The 18478-nt window shown below is 55.7% G+C and overlaps 3 protein-coding genes across 10 annotated transcripts in view; 1 reads left to right on the top strand and 2 right to left on the bottom strand.

Moving 5' to 3' along the window:
• ACADSB (acyl-CoA dehydrogenase short/branched chain) overlaps positions 1-2657 on the bottom strand; it is a 16990-nt gene extending 14333 nt beyond the window's left edge. For 2 of the 3 annotated variants that reach the window (XM_045582209.1, XM_036439364.2), the window contains exon 1: positions 2530-2657. In XM_045582209.1, coding sequence (XP_045438165.1) covers positions 2530-2571 — 42 coding nt within the window. In that variant the 5' untranslated portion in view covers positions 2572-2657. The remainder of the gene's footprint in view (positions 1-2529) is intronic. The other variant, XM_045582210.1, reaches the window with a different exon arrangement.
• Positions 1-10256, top strand: part of IKZF5 (IKAROS family zinc finger 5) — a 19292-nt gene extending 9036 nt beyond the window's left edge. The window contains exons 1-5 of one of the 6 annotated variants that reach the window (XM_045582203.1): positions 2783-2942; positions 4192-4340; positions 5623-5797; positions 7453-7635; positions 7881-10256. In XM_045582203.1, the coding sequence (XP_045438159.1) occupies positions 7524-7635; positions 7881-8824 (1056 nt within the window). In that variant the 5' untranslated portion in view covers positions 2783-2942; positions 4192-4340; positions 5623-5797; positions 7453-7523 and the 3' untranslated portion in view covers positions 8825-10256. Of the gene's footprint in view, positions 1-1253; positions 1257-2782; positions 2943-4191; positions 4341-5607; positions 5802-7452; positions 7636-7880 lie in introns of those variants that run through there. The other 5 variants (XM_036439368.2, XM_045582206.1, XM_045582205.1 and 2 more) reach the window with 5 other exon arrangements.
• On the bottom strand, positions 8991-18476 carry PSTK (phosphoseryl-tRNA kinase). The gene is made up of 6 exons (XM_036439373.2): positions 17971-18476; positions 14722-15016; positions 14367-14565; positions 14060-14135; positions 13698-13791; positions 8991-12499 (listed from the first exon to the last, which is right to left on the bottom strand). Exons 1-6 carry the CDS (start codon positions 18184-18186, stop codon positions 12303-12305), a joined length of 1077 nt encoding a protein of 358 aa, XP_036295266.1. The 5' UTR covers positions 18187-18476; the 3' UTR covers positions 8991-12302.
• Positions 18477-18478: the final 2 nt, after the last annotated feature.

Here is an 18478-nt window from a genome sequence, read left to right on the forward strand (position 1 = left end):
TTCCGTCCCAAGAGCCACACCCAGCCCCGGAGAGCCTGTCTCCCCGATGGCCCTGGCACCTCGCCCTGCTCCGAGCCACAGGCACCCGTCTGGGTGAGGTGAGGCCGGGTGGGTACAGTTCCAATCTTTCCACTAACAGATAAACTTATTTAATTTTTCTAAATATGCTTTTTATCGATTTCAGAGAGAGGGAGGGCGAGGAAGAGATAGAAACACCCATGAGAAGCACCCAGGGTGGAGACCAAGTCTGCAACTGAGCATGTGCCCTGACCTGCATCCGGGACATGTGACCCGACGGGGAAGGGAACCAGGGTGGGTCCTCCTGGTGCCGGGACTCACGCCACCAACCGAGCCACACCCTGGCCAGGCAAGGGAGCAACTTCTCAGAGCTAAGTGTCAGGGCCTTCATTACAGTGTCTGCCACGGTGCTCACACCTGGCGAGAATAGAGAGAATATTTAAGGACATCGACCTCTGTGCGGGGCACTATTTTAAGTGCCTCACACGCACATCATTCATTCAATCTTCACAACCCCCTGTGGGCACAGGCGCTGCCACGTCCACCGTTTATGGGTCAGGAAGCCAAGGCCCGGAGGTGAGAGGCAGGCCCGGGATTATCCTCCAGGAAGGGACGGAGCCTGGGCCAAACCCAACAACTGGCTCTGTGCTTATCCGCGGTGCAGAGCCAGCAGCCCGGCCGTGGCGAACGCTTACAAAAGGAGGAAGGACAAAGCGTGGCCACCAACCAGCGGACCCGAACAGAAGTCCATGGCCTCCCGTCTGCGCGGCACCTGCTCGCCCATTTCCTAGCTGAGTGACTCTGAGCCGGCCGCTTCACGGTGTTCACTACGGCTCTGCATCTGGGACAGGAGGCGGCCTTACTGGACGGTTGCCAGAGCTACCTGATTTGGCAAGAACTACCTGATTCGGCGAGAGCAGCGGAGAACAGGCCACCACACGTCCGAGTGTGCTCCAGGAATACTGGCCCCGACACAGCCAAACTGTGGAACCCAGGCGATTCCGCTAAACCACTCAACAGCGATTAAAAACCAGGACCACACAGCTGTCACAGCCACGTGCTTCTTTGAGATAATTTGCTAACACTATATGACTCATTTCTTTAATTACCCCTAAGTGCCAAATAACTAATTATCCTAATGAAACAGAGTCCTGCCCCAGGCAGCGGCTGAAGAACTTTTTAAAAAATATATATATTTTATTGATTTTTTTACAGAGAGGAAGGGAGAGGGATAGAGAGTTAGAAACATCGATGAGAGAGAAACATCCATCAGCTGCCTCCTGCACACCGCCCACTGGGGATGTGCCCACAATCAAGGTCCATGCCAATGAGCAGAATCGAACCTGGGACCAAACCGGTTTCGGCTGGATGAAGAACTTTTACCTCATTCGAGCAAATAAGAGACCATGTAAAAAGTAAACAGTCGCAGTCAGCAAGGCCCCAGGGCCATGAGGACACGGGAAGTGTGTGCACTGTGTGTGTGTGTGTGTGTGTGTGTGTGTGCACAGTGTGTCAGTGTGTGTGCGCGTGCACGGTGTGTGCGTGCACGGTGTGGGGGGTCTGAATAGCCTGCCAGAGGGCTGCGGGCTGCGGGAACCGGGTACCCAATGTAAGGAGCCAGACGCCGGGCGCTGGAAGAATCAACAGGTGCGCAGGTGCAGCGAGCAGCACTGGGCGCGACAGGTGGGTGCCCCTGGGGCGGGGTTCCAGCTCCAGCCCGGCCGGCGGGCGGGAAAGGGCCCGGGTGCGAGGCGAGCCCATCCGGAGGATGCTGACCCAGCCGCGGAGGAGGATGCTGCCCCCAGCCGCGGAGGAGGATGCTGCCCCAGCCGCGGAGGAGGATGCTGCCCCAGCCGCGGAGGAGGATGCTGCCCCAGCCGCGGAGGAGGATGCTGCCCCAGCCGCGGAGGAGGATGCTGCCCCAGCCGCGGAGGAGGATGCTGCCCCCGGCCGCGGAGGAGGATGCTGCCCCAGCCGCGGGAGGGGGACCGGGGCGCTCTCTCCTGGCCGGTGGGTCTGACCGACCCGGCGGCCCGCCTCACTGTGGGGCAGGACCGCGGCCGGGAGGGGAGCGGAGGGCAGGGCTCCGCTCGCTCGGAAGGAGCCGGGTCACGCTGTGACCATCTTCCCTTTGGGAGGGACGGGAGGTTGAACAGAACCTTTGGGGAGAGGGGCCCGGACGGCGAGCTGCCATCTCCGCAGTGTCTCCCTCCGCGGGCCCCAGACGCCGGGCCCGGGCCCAACCGCTGCAAGGACACCCGGCCCGCGGCCTCCGGCGCCACGCAGGGAGCCGGCTCCGCCACAGGGGTCCGTCCGGCCAGCCCAGCCCCTTCCCACCGGCCGCCACTGCCGCCCGCCTTCCGGGGACCCAGGTCGCGGCCGGCCGCGGGGAACCGTCTACCCCGGCCCGCGGAGGGGCGGGCGCCCCGGTCCCGTTAGAAAACCCTGCCGCGGGGCCCAAGGTCGCCCCCGACGCTCATCCCGCCCCGCCCCGCCCCGCGGGGCACTCACCAGCGCGCCGCCGCGCAGCAGCCGCACCGCCGCGACCTCCATCGCAGCCGCAGGCCGGGCGTCTCCGGGCGTCGGAGCTCCAGCGAATCCCTCTAATCCCCGGCCGCCGCCGGCGCCTCAGGCCGCGGGCCAGCCCCGCCCCGGCCCCGCCCTCTCCGCACCCGCCCACCGGCCACGCCCTCGGCCACGCCCCTTCGACTACGGAACCCCGAGAGAGACAATTCTCCTTTCCGCCTTGGCGCTACTCCCTGCTCGCGCGAGATTTGACGAAAGCAGCGGGGCGGGAAGGAAGCGGAGACGCACCAAACATGGCGGCGGCCGCGGCAGCAGCGGCGGTGACGGGAGCGACGGCGGTGACGGCGGCAGCGGCGACGTACATGGCGGCGGCGGGGACTCGGGGCAGCTGCCAGGCGGTAAGGAGCCGGCGGCCGTCCGAGCCGGGGGCCACACGGCCAAGCGGGACGCTCGAGGGGCGAGGCGGGACGGGAGAGCCGGGTGGGCGGCTGAGCGGCTGACTCGCCCGGACCTCAGCCCGGCAGGCAGCGGGCGTGGTCGACGGGCCGGTGGGGTCGCGACCCGGGCCCGTCCAGGCCCCGGTGCTTAGGGCGCGGTGCTGGGGCCCGGCGGTCCCGGGTTTGGCGCGGCCTCGCTCTGACAGGTGGGCGTGCGGGCGGGGCCGGGCCTCGGCTTGGGGGCGCCCGTGGCCTGGGGTCGGGGCCGGCGAGCGCAGCGCCCCGGTGCCGCCCCGGCCGGGGAGGAGCACTGGAACCCCCTCCGGAGCGGCGCCCGGGCCGGGCCGGGCCGGCCCGAGGGACGCGTGCGGCGGCGGCCCCGGCGAGGCGAGGCGCGGCGGGGCGGGGCGGACCCTCAGCGGCAGCTGCGCGGCGCCCGCGGGTCTGAGTCTCCGGAGGAACCGTCCGGGGCGCGAGCGGCCGGCCGCGCTCCCCGCGCTCGGGGCGCGTTGGGGTTTGAATTCCCTGCGGCCGGGCCGGGCCCCTCCGGGCGCCGCTGGTTCCGGTGAGTGGCCCGCGGGCCGGGCGGGCGGGCGCTCCGGGTCGGGGGACGGAGGGACAGGCGGCGTGTAAGGAACTGAACGCCGAGGCCGCGTTTAAAGTGTCTGCACTAACGACTTTCGTGGTTCCACGGGCATCGCGCCCTCGCCCCGGCCTCGGCGCTTACTCTCGGGGTTTGGTTACAGCGAGCGGCGGCGCTGGGTGTCTGCCGCCCCGAGGGTGCAGGGTTCCCCCGAAGGCCCTGGGGTGGGGGCAGGTGGAGTCCAGATGTGCCCTGGTGGGTGGAGGTGGGCGTTTCGAACCCCCGCCCGCAGGCCTGTCCCTGGTTGTGTGTTGTTTGCAGCCGGAGGGGGCCGGCCCTCCTAGCAGGGCCACGTGAACTGGTGAAATTAATACTTGAATTTAGAGCGATGTTAAGAGGCTTTGACCAACATCCAACCCACCCTTTGAGAAAAGGACAGTAGTCGCAGGAGCGCGTGTTACTCTTGGGGGACTCTCGGGAGCCTTTGTGGAAGCCGTGCTCTGTGGTCTTTGCTGTCTGTTGACAGTTTTTCGGGAGACCGGCCAGGGTATTCCGTGAGCTGGTTAAACCTGCAGGTGCAAACCCCTCCTCCTCCAGAGGGTTCCTTTGTGCTGTTTCTCTCTGCAGACCTCCCTGTGGCGTTTCCATCTCAGCTGAACCTCCCTCCATGGCCGTGGGAAGCCCCGTGGTGTGTCTCCAGAGTAAACTTCAATTACTCCGCGTTTCATCGATGCTGGACTGGCGAGAACAAGGAGGAACTGATTTGGGGTGAAAAGGTTAGATTGTGTAAACTCCGCTTTTGAATTTCTCCTAATAACTTGTACTTATTTATGTCTTACTGTTATGTTTCCTGGTTTCCCAGTGCCCCCTTCAGGAATTTGTTTTTCTGACAGTTCTGTAATTGGAGGAAATGTGTTCTAATTCCCTACACAAACCAAACCTAATTTGTCAGACTTCTCAGCTGATGTCTGTTCTGTGGCCGAGTAAGTTTTTCAAGGACCATAATTATTTGTATGGAAGTAAGCACATCTATGGAACTGCAGTCACTTTTATGGTACAGCCCTACCCAACCCCTAGTTATTGCATTAGTACATTGCGAAGTATTCTATGATTAGACAAATGTGTCAATAAAATAGGTTCTATTACCTAATCATGTGTTCTCAAAATTCTCCTAGAACTTAGAAAAAAGACGGACTTGGAAGAAAGGTGGTTAGATCCCCCTGCCTTCCTGGTCATCCCAGCTGCCCCCTGCTGGCCTGGTCACCCCTCATTGTCCCCTTCTGCTGGCCTGGTCGCCCATACTGCCCCTCCGCTCCCCCCGTCCTGGTTGACCCACGAAGCCTGCTGGTCAGTCGTTTAGTCGTCCTTCACCCCCTGCAGGCCTGGTTGCCCCATGCACCCATGCAGTCTACTGTTCGGTTATTACTGTGCCGATGTCATAATCAATTTGCACATTACCCTTTTATTAATATAGATATTAGTTACAGAAAGAGTAGATCAGGCTTGGGATATACCTCTCAAATCTATGGTAAAAGTGGTTAACTCTTAAATATGTTTCCTTTTCTGATGACATCATTTTACACGTTGAAATTTTGTGTAAGTTTTTTTTGGCTAACAAGCTCCAAGGTGTTGAATTCATGGCCAGTAGGAAAGATTCTTTCAATAAAAACATAAATTGCTGATTTCCAAAGTAGATTTTTATGTTATTTTTGCAAAGGTTTTAAAATTTATTAGTGTTTTAGAGGCATTTCCATATATCAGTTAATTTGCAGAGTCCTTAGATTTAACTTTTAGTCCTGAGCCTATTGATTTTTTTCCTGTCTGTAATTTCCTTCCATCCTCTGAGACTTAGGTTCAAATCCCAGTGGATGCCAGTATGAAATATGTTCATTTCCCACCATTCTGTGTGTCTCCCCCGCCCCCAGACGGGACACGTGTGTAAAGACAAGGGACCGTGTCCCCTGCTGCTCTGCGTAGGGCCTGCAGCCGTGCTTTGTCACTGCTGTTTAACCCGTACTGGATCCCCCAAGTATTGTCCCTTTGTGTCCGTTTCCCCAGGCACAACGAACCGTGACTGTAAGACAGCCCGCACGGAGCAAACAAGATGGGCGAGAAGAAGCCAGAGCCACTGGACTTTGTGAAGGACTTCCAGGAGTACCTGACGCAGCAGACGCACCACGTGAACATGATCTCGGGCTCCGTGAGCGGCGACAAGGAAGCAGAGGCCCTTCAGGGAGGTAGCCTCTCCTCTCGTCCTCCTCCTCTTCCTCCTCCTCCGAAACGCAGGCCTGTCCCCTATGGGAGTCGCTCCGTCCTTCCTACACGGCCAGGGCCGTGTCCTTTCTCTCTGTGAACACGTCCGAGTTTTGTGAGGGAGACCCCGGCTGCCTCGCGGTCCCGGACGGTGCCGGGGCTCCTGCCCCCCGTCCTCCAGCTTCTGCAGATAACGGGACCCAGGCACCCGGGCCCGCGTCCGCTCACACATGGCCTCGGCCACCGGGGGTGCTGTGTTAGGCCTGGAACAAAGGGGGGTTTTGGTTCCTTCTCTCACATGAAGAGAGAGCGATGGGGAGGAGAAGCAGGGCGGAGAGAGCAGCGGCCATGCAGACAGACAGACTGTGTCTTGTTTGCTCCCACACATGACCTGGGTTCTGACCTCACTCAGGTCCGCACACGACAGCCTGTGAGCCCATCTGGCCCGCCAGCCATTTGTTTCTGTGTGACCCGCAGGCTACGAGCGGTTTCTACTTGAAAGATGGTTGGGAAAAATTAGAATGTTGTAATGTGAAAATCATGAAATTCAAACGGCAGCCTCTGGAAATAAAGTTTCATTGAAATACAGCCGCACTTGCTTGTTTACATTTCCCGTGCTGTGCTGCCAGCGCAGGGTGAGGAGTTATGGGAGGGACCAGATAGCCCATGGCCTGAAGTGTTTGCCATTGAGCCCTGTAGGGAGAGGTGCGGGCCCCTGACCGAGATGGCTGATAGCCTGTGGTTGAGGGCCGGCAGCAGAGTTAATTTGCAGAGTTTTAGATAAAACAGGAGCTGTGGGAAGTGCGGGATGTCAGCCAGTCCACACTCCCCGGTGACTCGCACACCCGTTCAGTTCAGAGGTCCCTGACCTGGGGGAGTACGGGCGGGCGGTGCTGAGCCCGGCTCCGGGGCAGGGGCGGTGCTGGGTCCTGGAGCAGCAGAACCACTCTCTCCTGGGTGGGTGCCGCTGGAGTTCCCACGGAGCACTGCTGCCTCCCGGGGATGGGGCGGAAGTGCTTTCCCTGGAAGCTGGAATAAGCAGGTCCCTGCAGACGCTAGTGTGCAGGTTGCGGGACGGGGACTCGGGTACCAGGCCTCTTCGCGCCATTTGCTGGTTTTCCTGATGTGAGCGCTTGCCCTCATTTCCTTCTACAAAGAAGTAGATTGGGTTGAGAGCCAAGAGCCAAGCATCTTTAGCTCTCAGTCTTGCAGGTCTAACATCAGAGGAATCCAATACAATGTTTTTTATGTGCTTAGAGGATTAGGATCCTGAATGCAACCCAGGATTTAGGGCATCTGTACAGACTGGTGGAACAAGGCAACTCGGCATTGATTGGTTTAGGCTCAAGTAAGCATTTAGGATCTGGGGAGATTTTCATGACTTCCAATTGTATTTATAGATAGAAGTGGCTAGAACGTAAACATGTGTAGCTGCCGTCACTACTTCCTCCCCTCTGTCTCCTCTTTGTCAGACAAGGGCAGCACCCGATCTGGCCACAAAGCCTGGCAGGACTGGTGGCTTTGTGAGGAAGCTCAGTGAGCTGTGCTCTTAGGCAAGGTATTGGGCCGCTTCAGACTAGAATGCATGCTGCGTTCCTCTTGAGATGCACACTCTCTGCCGTCCTTTGTTTATAGCGGGGGCAGATGGCGACCAGAATGGCCTGGACCACCCCTCTGTGGAAGTGTCCCTGGATGAAAACTCAGGAATGCTAGTGGACGGGTTCGAAAGGACCTTCGATGGGAAGCTCAAGTGTCGGTATTGCAACTATGCCAGCAAGGGAACAGCCCGGCTCATCGAGCACATCCGAATCCACACAGGTACCGGAGCAGGCGGGGAGTGCGGTGGAGGGCCCAGGAGGTGGGTGGCCTGTGGTATCAGTAGTTCTGATCGTTTGAAAACGAAGGTTGATGTGAGGTTTGAATGGACGGGGAGTGATAGCATAACAACACCCACCCAGGAAGTGAGGCCCGGTAAAGTTCCCCTTCCTCGGCCATCTTCCTTCCGATCCTTCTCGTCTCTCAACCCCTGTCTGGCCATCTCTCCCGCTTTTCTCTCTAAACAGGTGAAAAGCCTCATAGATGTCACTTATGTCCCTTTGCCTCTGCTTACGAGCGCCACCTGGAAGCACACATGCGTTCCCACACGGGGGAGAAACCATATAAATGTGAACTGTGTTCCTTCCGCTGCAGCGATCGGAGCAACCTGTCCCATCACCGCCGGCGCAAGCATAAGATGGTGCCGATTAAGGGCGCCAGGTCTTCCTTAAGCAGCAAGAAAATGTGGGGTGTTTTACAGAAGAAAACCGGCAACCTGGGCTACAGCAGGAGAGCGCTCATCAACCTGAGCCCGCCTTCCATGGTGGTGCAGAAGCCGGACTACCTTAGCGACTTCACCCACGAGATCCCCAGCATCCAGACAGACTCCTACGAAAGCATGGCGAAGACCGCCTCGGCAGGGGGCCTGCCCCGGGACCCACAGGAGCTCCTGGTCGACAACCCTCTCAACCAGCTCTCCACGCTCGCAGGGCAGCTGTCCAGCCTGCCCCCCGAGAGCCAGAACCCCGCGTCCCCCGAGGTCGTGCCCTGCCCGGACGAGAAGCCTTTCCTGCTGCAGCAGCCCTCGGCCCAGGCCGTGGTGTCCGCCGTGGCCGCCAGCATTCCCCAGGGCGCCTCCCCACCCAGCCCTGAGCCCCGGCCGCCCCAGGGCCAGAGGAACTACAGCCCCGGGGCCGGCCCCAGCAGCGAGCCCAGCGCCCACACCAGCACCCCGAGCATCGGCAACAGCCAGCCGAGCACGCCCGCGCCCACCCTGCCGGCCCAGGACCCGCAGCTCCTGCACCACTGCCAGCACTGCGACATGTACTTCGCCGACAACATCCTCTACACCATCCACATGGGCTGCCACGGCTACGAGAACCCGTTCCAGTGCAACATATGCGGCTGCAAGTGCAAAAACAAGTATGATTTCGCCTGCCACTTCGCACGAGGGCAGCATAACCAGCACTGACCGCAGCAGTCACGTTGTTCTGCACCTGGTTTTGGCTTTGTGCGTTTTTTAGTTTTATCGTTGGTTTTTGTTGGGGGAGGACCATCCCTAATATGCTAATTTAAAGTTTATACGTTATATTTATAGAAAACAAAGTTGACAATGGAAACAAATGTTTTCCTTTTCCCCCCACATAAAAATTTGGTCAGGGTCATTTATAAGAATAGTTGGACACATTGGTGTCTGTTTTTTCCTTTTATTTAGACATTTGATGATTGAAGTGCAATCTTAATCTTACAGGTATTCATGTAAACCCCATATGTATGGTCCATGTAGACTTCAAAGCTTGATCCTGGTGGTGTTTCACTGTATACGCAGCTAGATGGCATTTCTGCCATATTTAAAAATGGTAGAGAAATTACTTTCTCACCAACGTTGTTACAACTTATTTCCATGTTTAGCAGAGGAATTGCCTTTAAAATTGCTCTTTAGATAGTTGAAATTCTATCTAGTTCACTTAGTTTAAGTTGAATTGATAGTTTCAACTGATAGAAGTAAAGCTATTTCAGTATATAGAAAACCTTTCTTTTTTTCCCCATAATGTAAAAACAGTTAATTCCTTTAAAATAAAGTTATAAAAGTGTGAGAGGAATGTTCTGAAAAGAAATGAAACAAGGCTTTACATTGAAAGTGGAGTTTAATATTTGAAAACCTGTTTATTCAATCCCTTGTTTAAAAATGCATTAATTTTCCATTGGATTCGTTTTATTATACATGTAGTTTATTTTTAAAACCACAAGTAAATACACAAGAATGCTAGAAGTATCAGGGTGATTATCTATGAAGATGCCTTTTTGTTCTTTTAGTTTGAACCTGTATTTAAACCTTTCATCTGACACCATTACTGTCAGGTGAGCTTGACAAGGACATTGTCTGTTCTCTTCTCCCTCCCATTCCTTTGATGACCAAAGAGGTAAGTGCAAATCCCATCTGGTTCCCAGAAACAGTTCTTCACAGAATCCCACCGTCCTGTTTCCTGCCTTGTGCCCATTTATTGTCCATAATTTCTCCACTGTGTGTGTAGGGACATGTGGGGAAAGGTGAGGCGGAGGACGTTTTGAAAAGGAAGTGTACATCCAAAACGAATTGTCTCCTCTTCAGAATTGGCCCTATGACACTTAGTGTGACTCCACGTGGTGGTGCCCACTGCGTGGACCAGTCTTCCTGTCAGTGACAGAGCCACGGGAGCTGGCTGCCTTGACGGCGTGGTGGGCAAGGACTTACTGTGAAGGCAGATAGCGGATGCAGACAGACATAGTTAACTTGTTTACAGAAATAAGACATGCTAATTAATCTAGAGGAATTTTGAATAGGAGGTTGCTGTTTATATATTATGTAATAACTCGCTTACCCTGAAGCGCACTTGGTCAAACAATAAACTTACTATTTCTAACTGTTGGTTTCTATGTACTTTGCAAACATTTTATTTTTAATTTGGTTTGAAGCTTGAAAGTGTTACTTAACAGGTTTGTAAAGAGAACGCCCTAATGATTGAGCGTTTATTAACTAAAAAGTACACTATTCCTACAAGGGAAATGTCGATGGCAAATGTCCACAAAAGCCCTAAGGGCCGAGTTAGTGGGTCATCTGCCCTCAGTGCTAGAAAGCCTTTCAAAGGAGCTCTTGTGAGCTAGTGTTCCGCCAGCTAATCTCAATGGCACTGTCCAAGCAGCATCTCAAAGGGCTTCTCCAACTCCACCTCTTCCCTCAATCCTGAAGTTCCTGCGGCCAAAACCTAGTCCTGCTTCGCTCTCGCTCTGCTCGCCGCGCAGACCAGGGTCAGTGCTGCCTTTTCCAGATACACAACTTCGCCCGAATCCACTCATTCCCAGAGAGCAGGAGGGTGCTGTCATTTGGAAGCTTGTTTCCCCCTCACTTTTACTTTATTCAAATAAAAGCAATATGAAAAATAGGAAATGCAGGTCTCCATTAAACCAAAGGGAGAACTCTCTTGTAAAACAAGTTTATTAACTACATTCTGGGCCAGATAGTGACAGCTATATTTTTTTCTGACAACGAAAGATAGATGTTTTGAAGGTACGTTTTGCTTTCAATGTAGACTTTTTTCATAATTGCAAACTCAAATGTATGACTAATGTCCCCGAGACAGCGCAGTTGCTGTTTCAATGCGTGATGCTGGAAAGCCAGTTACTTAATGCACGCAAGTCCTTGAAGTGAACCTGTCTCAGCCGCTCTGTAATGTCCTGTTTTTTAAAAGATTTAGGGTTTCACTTAAATCTCTGTGTTAAATGTATCCTCCACTAAGTACTGAGTATGTATATCCCATTTTATATTTAATCCCGTTTTATAGAAATGAGGTGTTGAGGAAAGTTTAACATGAAATGTTTATTTTGCTGTTAAGAGGCAATGTTCTGAAACTAAATTTATTTTTGTTCAGTGAACTTAAGTTTAGATTTTTAAAGTTGGTAGATAATTTATCTCCACTAATATTTTTTTAAGAAACTGTAAAGGAATGAATATGGAATAACTGATTTCACTAATGTAGTGTGTAGCTACAACTTCTTGAAATTCAAGTCAAGGCTAGACTTCTACTTTGAAAAAATCTCACTGGCTATTTTCCTGCTATTTTATTTAGAAAAAGGTGTGTGCCATTCACCTGCAGAATTGTTTGACAAAGGGAATATAGCTAAATATATGTTCAGAGAGAAACCTCCTTTTAAGTTCTGCAAAAATATTTACCAAATGGCTGTATTATTTTTTAAAATTCCCTACTAAGGATTTTTTTTATTAAGTAGTTTTAGAGGGTTATAGATTTCTAGAACGTGTTTTTGTTAATATATACTTTGATGTAAAGGACATACTTTGTATGCAAAACAAAATGTGTCTGATTGCAAAAACCTGTCTAGGGATTCCAGAAAGCGATCAGCGCTGAAATACCGGTGCCCAGGGTGTGGCTCATGCTGTTCAAGAAGCTCTGCCACTGTAACACAATAAAAAACTAACACTTCCTAATGATTTCGATTTTTCTTCTTTGAGAATCAGGATCCAATTAACTGTCTAGTAATTTTCCAGGATTTAAAACGTTAATTAAAACACAAGGTTTCTGGCTCCATTAGTTGGAATGTGTAGACTGCCTTACCCATGAGTAGATCTGTCACATGACTTAAAACCAGAAGCTCCACACATCCAGATTGGTCTCCTCCCAGCTTCTCCCGTTTATTAAACATCCTTCCGGGGTGCCTCCTGCCTCACCCCGCCCTGCGGGTCCCGGCACATGAGGGAGGCAGCCGCTGAGGCTGCTGTCCAGGTCACACGTGACAAGTGGATGGCCAGTCGTTTCTGTTACACAAATGGACCCGATTTTTGTGAACAATAAGTCTGGCCACTCCTGTCATCGGCCTAGAGAAGGTGCAGTAATGCAGAACTGTAATCGGTTTGCGAAATCTTGCCCACGATCACTCTGATTGGAAGTGGCGTCTTAATGCTGCTCTGAGAGGTACTTGCGCATGAGGCTGTCCTTCTCATCCCGAAAGAGAGCGACCGCGTCCGGGACGCCTGGGGCCTGCGAGCACGGGCCTGCCCTGCCCCCGAGCCTCAGGTCCCTCAGCACCTCCGCTCGGAGCCGGTTCAGCGCCGCCGCCAGGAGCTTCAGGTCGGGAGGCCACAGGCACGCATCTAAGACCAAGACGGCCCCGGTCATGGTCACAGTCATGGTGCTACTTCAGACAAGCAGTCAGACCCCCATCAGTACAACTGAGCGGTGGTATAGACAAGGCCCGTTAATGGGGGATACAAGCCCTATAAACGACCGCTAGGGAGCTGCGGCAGCAGAGACGAGCCTGAGGGGAGGCTTGCACTGAGGCCCTGAGGCCGCAGACACACGAGGACCCGCTTTGGGAACGTTGTCGCCCACCCCGCTGTCCTGTAGCTCTCTCCCGGAGGGAGTGTGTGTCTGCCCCGTCGCCCACCCCGCCGTCCTGTAGCTCTCTCCCGGAGGGAGTGTGTGTCTGCCCTGTCGCCCACCCCGCCATCCTGTAGCTCTCTCCCGGAGGGAGTGTGTGTCTGCCCCGTCCAGCCCACATGGAGTTTCCATGTCAACTACAACGCAGTGGCTGTGGGGTGCTCCGTACGTGCACCAGAGCCACAGCCTAGCACTGCGCCACATTCACTATCACCGTCCTGCTCCCTCCCCGCCCCCGGCCCCCAGCCCCCACCAATCCGGTGGCCGAATCCAGGTGTCCCAGCCTCACGCTCCGGGGCTGGGGCTGCCGGGCTGCTTTCATGCTGCTAACGTGTTCATGGCTCGCCATGTAACATGCGTCAGGGCTGCTTTCCTGTCTGGCGAATGGCCTGTGCTACGTGGATGCCACCTTTTCTCTAAGCCGCTGCCAGCTGATGGGTATCTGGGTGCTTCCGCCTCCGGCTGTTAGGAGTGATGCTGCTAGGGGTGTGTGTGCTACGAGGGGCACTGCCGGCCTGGCCGGTGTGCTCAGTGGATAGAGCATCGGCCTGCGGACTGAAAGGTCCCAGGTTCGATTCTGGTCAAGGGCATACACTTGGGTTGTGGGTTCGATCCCCAGTGGGGACTTGCAGGAGGCAGCCGATCCATGATTCTCTCTCATCATGGATGTTTCTCTCCCCCCCCCCCCTTCCTCTCTGAAATCAATAAAAAAATGTATATTTTTAAAGAGTGGCCCTGCTGGGTGCCCTGGTAACGCTGCCGTCCATTCCCGCGGTGGCTGTGAGGCCGGCCTCCCCAGCCCTCCCCGCACTGACCTCTCTGACTGGGTGCCCTGGGCCTGGCCTGGGCCTCGCTGTGGTTTTTCTCTGGCGGTAGTGACCAAGCGCGCACGGCATAGAAGGACCTGCGTACCTTTCGCTTCCTTCATGGTCTGCGAGACGATCCTTCGCAGCGCCTGGTCGGCCTGGTGCAGCGTGCTGGAGGAGCAGACGGCTCTGTCTGCTTCCTGATGAGACAGGGGCGGGCGCTCAGGAGGGCCTGGCTCCGAGGCCGTGGGCTCTGCTCCTCCCCCGCCCGGAGGACAGGCTCCCCGTGAGCGCCACCCGCGGGCAGGGTGCCGGGGCAGGGTGCAGGTGAGTGACGGGTGGGCTCGCCAGGAAGACAGGGGGCAGCCACAGAGCCGTCAGTCTGGGTGAGCGCCCCCTCCTTGCCCTCCCAGTGACCCAGAGGCTGGGCACAGCGAGGGGGCACCCCTGGCCCTGAGAGAGACACACCTTCTGTTCCACATTGTCCTCCACGTAGGTCACTGGGTTTTCCAGGGCAGCGAGCAGCAGGCTGGTCAGCTCGGGGCTGGAGGAGGAGGAGGAGGATGTTACACATCTTCACCTGCGGGGTGGGGGTGTGGGGGGACTGTGCCTCCTCCTGTGAGCGTTAGTCCACGGCCAAGCTACGGAGAAACGGTCAGCGCAGGGCTGCGGGGGAGGCAGCAGCTACCTGGGGGGAGAGGCTCCTTGGGGTGGGGGCAGCAGCTTCCGGTGGGGGGAGCCCCTGGGGAGGAACTTTCTGGGGGGGAGTGGGTACCTGGCCTCAGGCGAGCAGGTGGCACTCCCAATGGTGAGGCTGTTGAGCTCCCAGGCGTTTTTCTGGGGGTTGGGCTCCTCCATCTTCCCCTGCATCAGGCGGATGGTGTCTGCGGGCAGTGCCCCGGGCCGCCGGCCATTCCTCTGCAGGCAGGTCTCCAGCGGGCAGTCCAGGAAGAGCTGGCAGAACCCCAGCGAGTCTGGAGACCACGGGCCGCGGTGAGTGGTGCCTGCTCCCCCGCGGGTGGAGGAAGCCGGACCTGTCCCGCCCCCGGAGGAGGGCCGCCCGCGCGAGCCAGGTCACTGCCCCCATCCACCCCTCCACCTGCTCCAGGCGAGCACGGGGCCTCACTCACAGCGCCGCGCCAGCCGGTACACCTCCAGCCGCATGCTGCGGTAGTAGAAGTTGTCGTCCAGGATCAGCAGTAAAGGTCCGGCTGCCGCGGCAGGGGTGGGCAGGAGGTGGGCCGGGCCCTCCGGGGCGGGGGCGGGACGCAGCAGGCCCTGAGCCTGCAGGCTGGCGGTGAAGGCCCCCCACAGGGCCCCCGTGCCCCCGGATGGCGCTGACAGCGGGGCCTGGTGCAGCAGCGCCCGCAGGAAGCCCTCCAGGCACCCGAGCAGCTCCTGGCGCAGCGCCTTCCAGCTGGGCGCCTGCAAGAGACCAACGCACCGTCCGTCTGTCCGCACCGTCCGTCTGTCCGCACTGTCCTCGCGCCCCGCCTCCCACAGCTCCACAGGGACCCTGCCTGTGCACCCAGACTTTCCCATACACCAGATGTGCTGTGCTTTTGCGTATATACAGAGTGAAACCGTTAGGGCAGAAATAAGAATATTGGGGACCAGCTACAATTATAACAAACATTAACCATGCTCTGCTAGCCGTGATTGCTTTGCTGATTAAAGAAAGCACGTTTGAGCCGGGTGGGAGGTGCAGGAGGGACTGGGAGCTCAGCTGGAAATGCAGCCCATCCCCCACGGCGGGAGCTGCCAGGGCCACGGGACCATTAACAGCCTGCCGCCCCTGAGGCGCCAGCCCTCTGCACACCCGCCCGCATAGCCTGGAACTGCCCCCTCTTCACACCCTCTCGTCCGGTGTGCCCACTCCCCCGTGTAACCTTGTCCGTCTACCCAATGCAAGCGGCTGGCTTATGGCGGGAGGCAGCAGGTTTTGTGGCTGACCAGCTGCTCCCCATGCTCCTGGCAGGACTGGAATAAACGCTCACACATGACTCACCCCTGTCTCTGCTGAATTGGCTCCAGTGTGACAGGCAGCCCGGACCCCCTGACTGTCCGGTTTCAGAATCACATCATAGCTGTATTTTATTTATGTGAATTCATCTTCTGGACAAAAGGGGACAAATGCTAACCTGACTAACTCAGGGAAAGCCTGTGTGGCGGCCTTACAAACTCGGAGACCTAAAGTGACCATGAAAGATGATCTGACAATGATAAGATAAGTACACATATAATACCTTAATAAAAAAAAGAAAGAAAAAAAAAAAGAATGGTCTGAAATGAAAACCTTTTAATTAAAAAGCGTTTACAGCCGAAACCAGTTTGGCTCATTGGATAGAGCGTCGGCTTGGAAACTGAAAGGTCCCGGGTTCGATTCCGGTCAAGGGCATGTACCTTGGTTGCAAGAGGCAGCTGATCGATGACTCTCTCTCACTGATGTTTCTAACTCTCTATCTCTCTCCCTTCCTCTCTGTACAAAATCAATAAAATATATATTTTAAAAAAGCATTTACAGTGGGTAGTCCTGTTCTAGGCCAGTATCTTCCCTGACAAAGATCAACTTTGACCTTTACTGAGTATCTAGTATAACATACCTGTGAAATATCTAGGTTACTTATAACTTCCTCCCCCACCATCTCCCTCACCACCCGCCACCCCCTGGGCTCACAAATGACACCTGGGCGGAGACATGTTCCCTCATTCTTACTGTCACGGTGTTAGCTGGACTGTTAACTATCCTGTGCCCACCTGGGCAAAACATGTGTGTCTATCATTTTGCTTTTTACCAATCCCAGAGGTCCCACCCCATCTTGCTTTCTCCCACCTCCCTCATCTGTCATGTAACCCACTGAGGTCTCCTCCTTTGTTGGTAATTTATTTTAAAAAAGGTGAGAAACCACCGTTCCCCGGAGCACTGCCTAGCTACACTGAGACTGTCAATCCTGGCAACTGTCGACGGTCTGGCTCAAATAAACTCACAAAAACTCTTTACGGGTTTGAATGTTTTTTTCTATGTTAACAATCTACACTCAGGCATAAACGACAAAAATGGCTACTTAAAGTATTCAGAATATTTCAATCAGTGTTTGCCGTAGAGTGAGCATGAGATGGGGAGCATAAATCTACTCTACCCAGAGGCCTCCGAGTTCGCACGTTTCTCCCGGGGGATGCATCTCACTACAGAGAGCGGAATTTGAGGGCTTAAAGCGAAGCATGGATTTGGAACACACAAGTTGGTCCCTAAATACAAGCCATTAATTCCTTTGGTGCCACCCTCCCCTGGGCCTGCAGAGGCAGGTTTACCCAGAATGAATGAAGATGGAGCCGCAGGCCCTTCATGTACAGCCTCTTTATCGTCCTGGGAGGGACCCTGGCAATTTTATTAATTGTATTCTTTTTTAAAAATTTCTCAAATATATTTTTATTGATTTCAGAGAGGGAAGGAAAGGGAGAAAGAGAAACGTCAATGATGAGAGAGAATCATGGATCGGCTGCCTCCTGCACGCCCCCTACTGGGGATCGAGCCGGAAAACTGGGCGTGTGCTCTGACAGGCCATAGAACCCTGACCTCCGGGTTCATAGGTCAATGCTCAACCCTGAGCTATTCCAGCCAGGCTGGTATTCCTTTTTCTTTCCTTTTTCTTTTTTTTTTTTAAAGAGATGTGCTGTTAAGTATTTTACACTTTTTTTAAAAAATATATATTTTATTGATTTTTCACAGAGAGGAAGAGAGAGGGATAGAGAGTTAGAAACATCGATGAGAGAGAATCATCGATCAGCTGCCTCCTGCACACCCCCCACTGGGGATGTGCCCGCAACCAAGGTACATGCCCTTGACCGGAATCGAACCCGGGACCTTTCAGTCCGCAGGCCGACGCTCTATCCGCTGAGCCACACCGGTCCCGGCGTATTCCTTTTTCTTAAAAAGGGTCCCCAAATGGTATGAACTCTAAACCCCACGAGCCTGCATTGGCGCCTGGCTGGATGTTAAACCGGCTGTGGTGGAATTGTGAGAGAACAACCTTCCCAAAGGATTTTCAAGAGTCTGTTTGACCTGGAGATTTCCACCTGCATGACCCCGTGAGAGTACACCGCAGGGAATATACACACATACCTGCTTCATACCTGCATAGTGTATAAGCCTCTATAAGATTACTCTACGATGGACAATACATACCCGCCCCCTACGAGCATATAAGCCTCTATACTAAATTACTCTTAAAATGCCCTCAACTCCTTCTACCCTACACCAACCTCACGCCCCTCCAGCCCTGGGCCCCACCTCCCACCCAGGCTTCCTTCCAAGCCTGCAGCCCAGCAGGTGATTTGCTAAGGCGCCAGCCGAGGCCCCGCCCCCCGGGCAAACTGACCAATGACCCTGCGGCCTGCTCCTCCGGGAACGCCTCCGGCATGACGTCATCGTAGGCGACGACGCCCACGGCCCAGCGCCGCTCGCGCCGCAGCCGGAGGCTGAGCGCCCGCGCGAGGGTGGACTTGCCGGCGGCGGGCAGGCCGCAGAGCACGCAGAGCGCCGGCCGCCGCGGGCCCTCGCCGCGCGCCGCCCGGGCGTCCTCGCCGGCCCTCATGCCGCCGGGGGGCCGCCTGCCGCCCGCGCTCCCGCTACGCCCGGCGCCGCGGGGCCCGGAGAGGCGCGTCTGAACCCGAGGGACCCGCGGCGGCGGCCTCGGTGCGGGTGCGCCCGTCGGGCCGGGCGGCGCCGCGATGCGGCCCCCGGCGCCAGGACAAGGGGAGTCTCCGGTTAGTCGTCCTCGCTGCCGGGCGCCTGCCGGGCCTCGGGGTCTGGGCGCCGCGCTGCTGGCGGTGAGATCCCCGCGCCGGGAGAGGCCCCGCGGAGACGGCCCCGCGGCCGCGGGGCGC

This window comes from Pipistrellus kuhlii, unplaced genomic scaffold (assembly GCF_014108245.1).
Source record: "Pipistrellus kuhlii isolate mPipKuh1 unplaced genomic scaffold, mPipKuh1.p scaffold_m20_p_15, whole genome shotgun sequence".
Lineage (NCBI taxonomy): Eukaryota > Metazoa > Chordata > Mammalia > Chiroptera > Vespertilionidae > Pipistrellus > Pipistrellus kuhlii.

Excerpts from the sequence above, each read along its gene's own strand:
- PSTK (XM_036439373.2), bottom strand. The coding sequence starts at position 18,186 with ATGAGGGCCGGCGAGGACGCCCGGGCGGCGCGCGGCGAGGGCCCGCGG. Across the intron at positions 15,017-17,970 it reads AGCAGGCCGCAGGGTCATTG|GCGCCCAGCTGGAAGGCGCT; the intron begins GTCAGTTTGCCC and ends GGTCTCTTGCAG. Across the intron at positions 14,136-14,366 it reads ACCTGCTCGCCTGAGGCCAG|CCCCGAGCTGACCAGCCTGC; the intron begins GTACCCACTCCC and ends CTCCTCCTCCAG.